Source organism: Vanellus vanellus (genome assembly GCF_965231255.1).
Source record: "Vanellus vanellus genome assembly, chromosome: 3".
In the NCBI taxonomy this organism is placed as follows: Eukaryota; Metazoa; Chordata; class Aves; order Charadriiformes; family Charadriidae; genus Vanellus; species Vanellus vanellus.
The window spans coordinates 79207085-79218596 of record NC_138907.1 but is presented as its reverse complement, the minus strand read 5'-3'; the positions used below and the strand labels follow the sequence as shown (position 1 = coordinate 79218596).

General features: G+C 44.7%; 1 protein-coding gene across 1 annotated transcript; it reads left to right on the top strand.

Annotated features, from left to right (window-relative positions):
- Positions 1-728: 728 nt before the first annotated feature.
- On the top strand, positions 729-5377 carry MTRES1 (mitochondrial transcription rescue factor 1). Its single transcript, XM_082480150.1, has 4 exons — positions 729-778; positions 2449-2887; positions 3727-3799; positions 4923-5377. Exons 2-4 carry the CDS (start codon positions 2457-2459, stop codon positions 5097-5099), a joined length of 681 nt encoding a protein of 226 aa, XP_082336276.1. The 5' UTR covers positions 729-778; positions 2449-2456; the 3' UTR covers positions 5100-5377.
- The last annotated feature ends 6135 nt before the right edge of the window (positions 5378-11512 follow it).

Here is an 11512-nt window from a genome sequence, read left to right as displayed (position 1 = left end):
CATCAGGGCCAGAGGCTGCTGATCTGACGGAGCTGTGTTTTGTAGGGATATAGAGAATTTCCCCAATGCTGAGCGGAGCGCTCAGCAGCAGCAAGAGGCATGGCTGATGCAGGACAGAGAGAAAGCTGGGGGAAGACAGGAGGGATGGACCTCTCCTGGTTTCGGAGCTCCAAAAAGAAGGAGTTATGGATCAACCCCAATAGCGGAGATGTGGAGTGGAAGAGGGAGGTGTGATGTGAAGGAAAGTAACAAAGACAGGGGAAACCCAGGTCACAAAGGGATTTGGATTAGATTGCCATCGTGGCCAAGACATTCAAACTAACCTGTGGTCAGGAAACTTCAGCATCTGCTGGAGGCATTTCCCCAGGTGAGAGTTTTCCACTGCTCGCTGGGGGGGGCGAGGGGGGGGATGGGGGGAGCGCGGAAAAGGCAGGTTGGCCCTCGGCGCTGCGCTCCGGGAGGCTCGGTCCCACTGAAACACTCCAAGGAGCATTGCAGAAGGAAGACGGTGTGTGTGTGTGCGAAATCCAAACCGTGTGAGAAGCACTGACACGATTCCCCTCTCCGCAGCTCTCCGACTGTGCGAACCGCAGCGGGGCATTGGCGGTGGGGGAGGGCAAACCCTGCCCGGCGGGGACTCGCCGGCAGCTGGTGCGCCGGGCCCCGGCCCCGCCAGAGGGCGCCGAAGCCCGGCTGAGGCGGCTCCGCCTCCGGCCTGCGAGCGGCGGCGCGGGGACGGCAGCGGCAGGCCCGGGCCCGAGGCGCCGGGAGGACCCAGGTAACCGCGCCTCGACTGCCGCCCCGCTGCGCCCGGAGCCCGGCCGGGCCTCCCCTCCGGCGAGGGGGGGCGGGCGCGGGGCAGCGGCGGACCCCGCCGCGGCTCCAAGGTGGTGGGGTCGGGGGAGCTGGCGGGGCCGGCCCGGGGGGGTGGGCCTGCGCTCCGCGGCCGCCGCTGAGGGCAGCGGCCAGAGAAGCCGGGGTTCCCCGCGCCCTCCGCCACCGAGGGGCCTAACGGCGGGTCGGGGACCGTCCCCGGGGCGGGGGGTGAGGTGTCTGCGGGCCTCCACCGCAGGCCGCGACAGTGGGCCTTGGCATGGCTGCCTGCTTTTGAACGGGCTTCCAGCCTTCAGCCTCTCCGTTCCCCCCCCCGCCCCGGAGAGGGCGAGTGGTGGGTGAATCTCCGTCCGCCTTCGGGTTTCGTGAGGGGAGGAGGCCGCCCGCCGCCTCGGCCGGCCTGGCAGGGCCTGGCTCCAGGGCCTGGCCCAGCGGCCGGTTGTGCCCGCCGGCCAACGGGGAGCGAAGTAAGACGGAGCCCTAAAAATAAGCAGTAATTATTAATAATAATTGTTCGCACATTGAAATAATTCTTCTAGGCATTTGCCCCCAAACTGAGGAGAGACGCAAGTCTTGTGGGAGGATTGCACCATCCTGAATTTTAAACTATATGTCATATATTCTAAGTTCACATATTTAAATGAAAATCTAAAAAAAAAAAAAAAAAAAAAGGGTATTGTGGTTAGTTTTATACGGCCAATAATTGCCCTCATTGACGACCAGGGCTTTTTCCCAACCACAAAAAAGGCCTCATTGAGATTTCGGCAGAGTTTATTTGGGCGTGGGGAAAACAAGCTCCAGTCTCATGAAGAAACACGTGTTTCCACAAGTATAAGGCCATAATAAAAGCCAGTGCTCCACCTAGCTAGGAAGGACTGTAAATCAATTTCTAAGAGTATTGAAAGACATCTGGGGTTTTTGGGGGTGTATCCACCTACTTGTCCCAGGTTAGAGATGGCTCCAGAAGGGAGCAGTACTGGGGACACTTGCACATGGGACTGTTGTTGGTGGCGTCAGTCCTGTTGCAGTACATAAGAGCAGAGTTATTTCTCCTGAATTCTACCATGATGCTGTTTGCCGTTTGGAGAAAGAGGGGGAAATGTTGTGCGGCATTCTGCCGCGAAGGACTGTTTTGGTCTTAGCAGAGACTGAAGTTAAGCAGCTCTCAACTCTTCTGGGTTTACTTGCTTGCAGTATTGAGCAAGTAGATATTTTATTGGGAATGTCATGATAAATGTAGGTCTCCCTATGCTTTTTATGACATAGTTAACTTCATTTCTGTGTCTTTTGTGAATTGTGTTTCAGATGTAGGGAGGAAAATGCGGCAAATATGTTTGGGCAGTTAATATGAAACACCAGAAAAGGAATTATGGAGTATTCCGCTGGGGTTTTTAGTGTTTGGTTTTCATCTGGTGTTTTAGCTGTTTGTAATGGCGGACAGTATATGAGAAAGATCATAAAACAGTATAGTCTTGTGCTTTTAGATGATGCATTGCTCTATAGGGTACTAGATAATCATCTTTTTGGAGTAACTATTATGCCGTTCCTGGACAGATCGTTCCAATAGTCACAGCAGTTGCTTATTTTTCCTTATGCATGTTTGTTTTATTTTAGGGTATGCTATGACTGGCTTCAGATTCCCCATCGCTACTTTCAGAAAACTAAATGTCTGGTTTGGACTGTGGGAGAAATTCCCCTCTAATAAACTGTATCTGTCTTGGAGGAGAAGCGTATTCTGTACCTGTCAAGCAAGCACTGTAAACTACAGAAGATGTTTCAGCTTTTCCCCAGTAAAACTCTGTGCACTAAGACTCTCTCCGGAGTATATCTCAGTACTTTCTCTGCGGTACAAAAGTAACAAAAGCTCTAATAGGAGCAGACAAACTGTACAAGAGGAAGAGGAAGAAGAGTATGAAGATGAAGAGGAAGGCGATTTGGAAGATGAATTTGAAGATGACCCCAACGTAGTAAAAGATTACAAGGATCTTGAAAAAGTAGTGCAATCTCTTCGGTATGATGTGATCATGAAAGCTGGTCTAGACATTGCAAGAAAGTAAGTATGGAAGCAACAACCTGCTGATGAGAAAGATGTCATGCATCTAAAATTTGAGTTTTGATTCCCTGTTATTACTGGAATAATTCAGTATTTGAGGGGGTTTTGGTGTAGCTGTGTTGACTGCCTAAAAATACGTTTTGGATGTATGGGTGTTCTTGTTTGTTTCACCTTACCTCCCTTGAAACAGCCTGTTTTCTGCTTTTCACTGTCTGCAATATTTCTAAGATTGCTATGGAGGCATTTACTATCAGTTACTATTTATTTAAAATGAAGAAAATGCAAAATACTGTACTAACTGATACAAAAAGACCTGATTTGAGATTAAGGGAGTAAAATAATACGCTACTTAATGGCTGTAGAAATAGGTGATGGCAAGCGTAAACAGATTCCAGGTCAACCAGGTAAATGTGCAGTCTATAAATATGTGACAATGTTTGATCTAATGCAACCTACAGAAGCCTTCTATTGCAATGTTGTTAGAACAGAATATGAGTATAACTTGATCAATTAAAAATTATTAAACTGGCTGGTGCAGGAAAGGGGACATGATTCATGGGATATTCAGGAGACAGGTCTTCAGAAACAGCTTTTTATTGCTTGCACCTGTGGCACAGAGCAACTGTACTCTTATTATTTCGTTTCACATCTATGAAAGACTTTTTCTTTATTTCCAGTTCAAGTCTGTCCTGACCTTAAATAAAGGTATCCTTCATGCGCAAATTAGAGTTGTGGAAATGTGGTTTGCATATGAGTGGTGGTCTTATGTATCTGCAGAGAAACAATTGCACTTGGTCTGCTGCACACTGTAAATGCAATAAAACCTTGTTTTTCTTCAGTAAAGTAGAAGATGCATTCTACAATAATGAACTCAGGCTGAATGGAGAAAAACTATGGAAGAAAAGTAGAACTGTAAGACTTTTTAAAATTTAAATCTTTTAATACAGTACAAGAAAATAACTAAGGCATGACCTCCTCTTCTCCCTCCTTTTACTTGGGTCAGAAGAGCTAACCACTAAATCGTTCTGCAAAGGTGAATGAATAGCATTGCTAACTCTGCTTCCAGCTTTGTGTGTGTGACTGTGATTCCCTGGGTAAGACATTATTCCCTCAGGCAGACAGGAGGCTTGTGGTATTAGAGAGTAAAACCGAAGGCTGAAAGTCAGGAGAAGGCAGACGGTAGCAAGGACACAACTTTCTAAGTTGCTGAAGAAAGTGATGATAGATGTGAGGTTGATGGAGTAGGAATGATTAAATCTGAGATATTGGTGGAGCAGGCATGTGATTAAAGAAAAAGAGAAAATTTGATGATAGAAAGGGATTGAAACTGGGGTAGCCCAGGAAAGGTTATTGTATCTGTAACAGAGCACACAGGAACACAGTTAGGGGAAGAGCCTGAAGGGTTGCAGGCCATACTCTTTCCCAACAGAGCTCACCAGAATGGTGACAAACATACTTCTACCCACCCTTTATGTGAAGGCGATCCTAGGTGGCAGTTACTGTCATCAAGGGCAATAAGAAGAGAAGTTTTAATTCCTGATCCCCTAAAGTTAAGGCTAGTTTTTGAGAGGCATACTGCTTTTGTGACTTTTGAAAGAAACACAAGGAGTTGACCAGCACTCTGTTTTTTAAAGCACTGTAAACTGTTTTAAAGGAAGGAGGGAGAAGTTTGAATTTTGCTGTTTTTTCTCTGTGTTGATACAAAAAGATTGGCAGGAAATGCCCTTCAGAAAAAAAAAAAACCATACTATGTTGCACCTTTTTCACAGAATTAAGTGTTGGTTGTAGAACAGGAAGGGTAAAGCTCGTGGCAGAGAAGGTCATAGACATTTAATTGCTTATTGCCAGGGCTTTCCTAGATGTTCATAGCTGGAGGATTTATAATGGGTCTGGTATTGCCTGCCTTCCTCCTCTCCTGTGAGATAAGAATATTAAATGGAAAGAAAGGAACAAAATTAAAATTGGACATAGACTGCGGGGATTTGTTTTCCCCAGGGTATGTTTATAATCACTCATCTTCTCTTTCTGTTTCCAGGTGAAAATTGGTGACACGCTGGATCTCATAGTAGGTGAAGATAAAGAAACAGGAACTGCTGTAGTTATGCGGGTAGTCTTAAAAAAAGTATCTAACAAAACTGAAAGTGAAAAATACAAAGTAATTTTGAGACGTTGGAAAAACTTAAAAGTGCCCAAACAGGATGTACTTAAGTAACAGGGGGTTGCATGTGGCAGCATAAGATTTTTGCAGAAGACTATATTTGTTGTTAAATATGAATTTTGGTTAAACAAAATTACAGTACCCTTTTTTAAGGGCTTGTGTTAGAATGTTACCTCTTTCTGCTGTGTACATCGATATTCATGCAATAAGCCTGTCACTTTTTGGTGTTAGTTTTGTTTCATGGTACTGTGGGATAAAAGATCCAATCCTTACATTTCCAGGCAGTTTCCTTACAGATGTTATATATAATGAACCAATAAAGACTAATTTGATCACTGTTTAATTGCTATCTAGTTTTGTTAATCAGAAAGTTTACATTAAAACTGACATCACAACAAGCGGAATTGCTTTCTTAATTTTATCTCTAGATTCATGAAATAGGGATAATAGGGATAAAAAACCCAATTACCTAAAATTGCTTCCTTTTTCATTATTGGTTTCATCTTGGTTAACGATACCAAGTCCATGCTTATATACACTGCTGCTATACCAAGAATACAAAAGGATACTGATTGCAGCTGTGTATTTCTAAGCAGGAAACTTCACGGTGACAGAGATTGAATCATGGCAGAGATGCTCTGCTCTCATGGAGAAGGCGCATCAGTGAGGAGACACGTGTAGCACTGCTGATTTTTACCGTTTAAGTAACTGTGCAGAGGAAAATGAAATCTCAGTTTGTCACATACTCGTTTCAGGGTGGCATTTAAGAGAATATTTAATACTTAAGTGATCTGAGCAAAGGCTCGTGTCTGTATTGCTACAGGAAAATAGTGTCACTTAGGACAGGCATCTTGGGAGTCACCACTCGGCACTTATAATGTTGAACATATGCTTCTCCCAACACAAGCAACTTGTTGGATGAACTGTGGTGCAGACAGAATTTTTATTCTGTTTATATATGCTTAGACGGCCACATGGAGGTGTGTGTCTACAGGAGAGCTGGCCAGTAGGAGCAGATAGCTACTGTTCATTCCGTTCATGGTCTGCCCCATGCCTAGTCTGAAGAGCGCAGAGGGAAGAAGATAGCCCAGAAAAGGCAGCCAGAGCATACTCCAGGACGCTTTCTTGTGGGTGTTCCTGAAATCTGAATGGGCAGGCACAAAACTGTTGCTCACAAAGCAAGCCCAGTACTCTGGTTAAGAATCATACTATCAATCGGGCACACACATAGAAGCTCTGGTAAAGTAATGACTGGATTTTGACTGTATACAATGTCTCTGAGGTGAGACGAAGCAATGGTGCTCACCTGGTTAGGAGCACGTGGGAACTGTTGGGCTGAACTGCCAACAGCTACTCGATGACGGCTGTACCTGCTGCTGTGCATAGGCTTGGAAGTGGTGGCTGCTGGGCATGGGACTTAGAATCATTTCTTGCTTTCTTCAGGCATAGCTGCAAATCTGTGCTGTTCTGACCTTTGTTTTTTTATGATCGCGTTGATATTTAAAGATGCAGATAAATGTCTAGTTGATGTTTTAGAGGCATGGTGACCTTTTTGAAAAATTGGTTCTTAAGAGGACATGATCCTGGAAAGGTTTCCTAGGGGATTTTGGTGATCCTTACGCTGCATAAGTGAAGGGATTCAGCATAGCAAGCACCCAGAGGAACACGACAGGCTGTACTTTCACTGCGGGCATTGCTGTCTCCACTGTATTCGTTGGAGCTTGCACGAAGTGCTATGGAAATAAACAGATGAGACGCATCCTCTGTTCCCCAATTCCACTTACCTTTGCTGTTCTAAGTGGCTCCCATAATCTCCAGGGATGCTGAGAGAAAAAAGTAGAAAGTTGTGACTAATATGTCAGTGAGCTCCAGTTGCTGGTCAGCAACCATTTGTTACCTGTCAAGTGCCTATCAGTATGTCCGGTCACACTGCCTGTGACCTCCAGCAGTAGTAGCTTACACGCCAGAGCTTACAGGGCCGGAATAGGACCTCGCTCGTAAACCCCAGGAATGCTTTGGGGCTTCGGGGATAGCCAAGTTACAGACGTGAAGAAACTCACTGTCTGAAAGGGTCTGTTCTGTGTAGGACAAAACCAGTAACAACTAAAAAAGCCAACACCTGCCTGATGGGCAGGGAAGTTGCATCCCTGAAAGCCATTGACAAGAAAGAGCACTGGCAGGGTAATTTCTTGAGTTGGATGGAATATGAATACAGTATTAGGCCAAAACCTTATATTTTAACTTCTGGAATAGCCTATTGGGAAGTAAAGCAGACAAGAACTTGCAATCAAGACTTAGCCTTTTCCTAATGATGACAGAGACTTTTCACCAGGGCCTGTAGTGACAGACCAAGGGGCACTGGTTTTAAACTGGAAAAGGGTAGATTTAGATTGGAGATAAGGAATACATTTTTTATGATGAAGGTGGTGAGAGATGGGAACAGGTTGCCCAGAGAAATTGTGGATATTCCATCTCTGGAAGTGTTCAAGGTCAGGATGGATGGGGCTTTTGAGCAACCTGGCCTAGTGGGAGGTGTCCCTGTCAATGGTGAAGGGGTGGGGGAATGACAGGGATGGACTAAATGATCTTTAAAGGTCCCTTCCAACCCAAAGCATTCTGTGATTCTATGACTGCCACCAAAACCAGGTCTTCACTGACAGACGAAGGTAGAAACAGGCTTTCATAGGTTTTAAGTGTTGATCCATTGCTGGTATCCATGAAGTAAAGGAAGAGAAAGGCAGACTTCTTAAGGAGTCTTGTGGTGGGTGAGAGCACCCTGTATGGATTCAGGATTGAGATGGTTGGAGAGAGAACTGTACCTGTTGGCTTGAGTCACAGAAAAGAAAGTTTCAGTCACAGGCAGGATGATCTCAGAGAAAAACTATGATAGCAGGAAGGGGAGTAGCTGTTGCGTTTGGCTACATTGATCTGTCCTGGATAAGCTTCTCTATTGATCCGACCCTTTTGTTGGGGCCTGGCACTGTTGAGCAGGTTGTGCTTGTTTCTGCAGCCTTTAAACATGTGGACTGTGAGCTAAAGAAAGGCAAGGCTTGGTTAATGACTGACGCGAGAGCCAGGCGAGCACAGCCAGCATGTTCCGGAAGGTGCAGGAACAGGTACATCACAGACGCAGTTTTTGCCGGACCTTCAGGGGACTTTTAGGCAATGTAGGCTCACGTAAACTGTGTGTATGTAAATCATACATAATAAACTCATCTAGGAGTCAGCTGTGCACCTTCCCTTCATCAGCCACAAATTTAAGATGATGGAGTCCCTCTGATAACATGGTCAACAGTTCAGTCAGATGACATGGCAGAGTAGGGAGAAGTGGTCAAACGAAAGTTTTAACGATCTTCCCAAAACAGAGAATCTGCCACTAGTCAACTGTGAAATCTCTAGTGCCACTGAGTACTGAGTGGTGGGAAACACACAAATGCTTTTCCTCCTGCTCAGAGTTCAGGGTACGGACAGTGAATTGGGTAAGTGATCACTGCTTCTGCCCTTCTGTCACTGCTGTAATGAATGTCCTGCTCCAGGACATGGACATCTACCATTCTTAGTCTGCATGGTGGAGGAACCGTAGGAAAGGGCTTCCTTGCGGAGATACGGCTGAGAGGGAGGTTTGGATGGCTTGAGAAGTGACTGACAAGTTCACTGGAGGCTGCCCAGATGACTACGCCGTCCGAAGCACCTCTGCATTAACCACAGACGAAACCAACCTTAATGCTGGTTGTCGGGCACGGAGCCCAGAACGGCCAGCACACCTTGCACAGAGGAATGACCTTGGTCCAGAAGCCTGTCTCATCCTGTAAGGGGCAGGCACCCTCAGGTGGTGGGTACAGGACCCAGTTATCGCTGGCACAGCACACAGCATTATCTGACAGCTTTGCGCATTTCACCCACCGCAGCAGCAATGTTACTCACTGCAGCATCTGCAGCACATGGGCCAGGCTGCATTACGGAGTGGGGCGTGGGGGGATCCTGCGAAGGAATAGCAGGGAATTGCTCATGCAGGAGCTGGACTCACGTCTGGCAGAAGACTCAGCTTGGTCAACTAAAGCAGCCACATACCAACAGCCCTGAACAGGTTCTGAGTTCTGCTGCCTACAGATCAACACAGAAGGAGAGACGGGGGTTATACTATGACCTCCCCCGGTCCCCCAAAATAATTGGAAATTCTTTTTTCCCATAGAACAGAAAAGCACCAAAGTGTTTCTGGGTTTTATTTTAAGGTGGTTTGGGTTTTTTTCCTGCAATGACATGTCAGAACAGGACAGTCCACCTTCAGCAGCTACCAAATTACAGTGCTCAACAACCTGTGCAGGCCAACTGTGGTGGTCATTCTACAATGGCATGCTTGGGGAAAGGAATGCGAAAGGGGTGTGTGGGAGCCATGCAAATCTGAGTACCGCTGAAGCTAAAAAATTCTTCAGCTTCCAGCCTATTCCAGAGTATTCAATGCACATACAGACAAGCCCTTCAAGGAGACCCTGGGTTTTTTAATTTCCTTGGAACAAGGAAAGATAAGGGAGCAAGAGAGACAAGGGACAGCGTTACACGACACAACCCCAAATTACAGTATCACAGAAATTCTTAGGTTCTATACAAGGGATCAAAGCTCAAACATAGGATGTGATGCTATTGAGTGACTCATTCCTACCACTGACAGGTACCTCGGGATTTTCTTTTCACAGGAAAACATTTGTAGACCTTGCTAACACTACCTTATGAGCTAACCAAAGTGGTACATTCCTGAAAGTGTAACAGTTAAAGGAGCATTTTGCCTCCCAAGGAAGTGAGCAGTAACACACCACTACAAAATGCCTCTGGAAACAATGACAAACAGCTGTTTTGCCGTAATGAAATTTGTGAAGGAAATTGGGAATGGTTACTTGACATTTGTGTGTGTGTATGTAGATATTAATTAGCCGATCTTCCTCAGGTCTTCAGCAATCACAATTTATTTGGTTTCCATCTATTAACACAAATTTTAGTGTGATTGGATACATGATGATTTTGCCCATTTTTTGACTGGGAAGTCATGCTAAAATTTTTTAAAGAAAATAAGAAAAACCTAGTAAAAAAAAAAAAAAAGAACATTTGTTTTATTCATGTTTGCCTTTAGGGGGGGTGAAAGAAAAGGCAGAAGTAGGAAAAGAACATGTCATATTCTCCAGAAAAGCTTTATTTCCCTTCTATTACAGCTCTTGCCTTCCTCTGAGAATCATTCTTCTTTCTGAATTGTTAATGAAAGAAAAGTGCCCAGTGGGGACCACAGCCCCATCACGGAGCAGATCAGGAAACGGAGTAAGCAGGTGGTCTGCCCACGTCTCAGGCTTTTCTGGCCACTCACTAGAAAAGATGACACCTAGAAAACGACAAAAATGAAAGGGGCTAATCTCCTGCCAGTCAGATGAGGTACAAGAAAAATGTTGTGAACGTGATGGAGTTTTGATTTTGTTAGGAGTTGTCTGATTCCAGCACTGGGACTGGCCAACGCAGGGCAGCTCCTTCAGCCAGCACTCTGCTGCAGGAGAGATGACCTCTCAGAACAGGATTGGTATGAGCTGTGACAAAGATAACGGTGAGTATTATGTATTCTGTAAGAAATTTCTTTAAGAAATTAAAACTATCACTAGCAGTGAGAAGTTTAGACGAATGACGTTTATAATGGCGGGGGAAAAATGAGGATTTCAAAAGCACTGTTACTACTAGAAATTTATCTATCAATATTTACTAGGACAAAAAAGTAGGTAGGAAAGAATGAAGACAAACAAATAGGATTTCTTTCTTTTTATGTCTTTCTTAGCAACGACAAGCATAAGAGAGAATTAAGAGATGAAATTAAACCATTGCTTCAGTTATTCTTTTTAAACAACTTCAAGCACATTTAAAAAGATGTTTTCAGCATGTTCCTGAGAAAAAACTCCTAACTCTGTTGGTGCCAACTGAGTTGCAGGAACAATGGAAAAAATCACGAAGTCAAACTGAGGAAGTGAAGAAATTTTGGCAATGACAGTGATGGAGTTTGTTGCATTTACTCAGAAAAATCATAGACATGAACTTACCATGCCTGTTGCTCCCATAGATTTTAAGTGCAATCAACTAAAATGTCCACGGTAAGTAAGAACACTTGTCAATTTATGCCCCATCCTCTGCACAGGCAAGCTTAAGACACTGAATTTTCCATCTGTTTCACATCCCTTTAATTAGTGAAACAAAATCTGAATAAATTATGAATAAAACCTGCATATTGTTTTCTGTGCTTCTCAGGGCCGTAGAATTCACGTTAGCCTCTTCCAGCATGGAAATTAAACCTGGTGTGCCTTTGTAGAGCATCAAGCACACAATTCTCTGTTTCTCACTGCTATAACGTAATATAAATATCAAACAATAACTGAAGAGACAAATGACAGATTTAAAAAAAATGTATCTAGAAATAAATTATATGCATTTTGAAGACAAGC

Bases quoted from the DNA above. Each gene is read 5' to 3' on its own strand.
- MTRES1 (XM_082480150.1), top strand. From the start codon at position 2,457: ATGACTGGCTTCAGATTCCCCATCGCTACTTTCAGAAAACTAAATGTC. The intron at 2,888-3,726 runs GTAAGTATGGAA...GTTTTTCTTCAG, and splicing joins GGTCTAGACATTGCAAGAAA to TAAAGTAGAAGATGCATTCT. The intron at 3,800-4,922 runs GTAAGACTTTTT...TTCTGTTTCCAG, and splicing joins TATGGAAGAAAAGTAGAACT to GTGAAAATTGGTGACACGCT.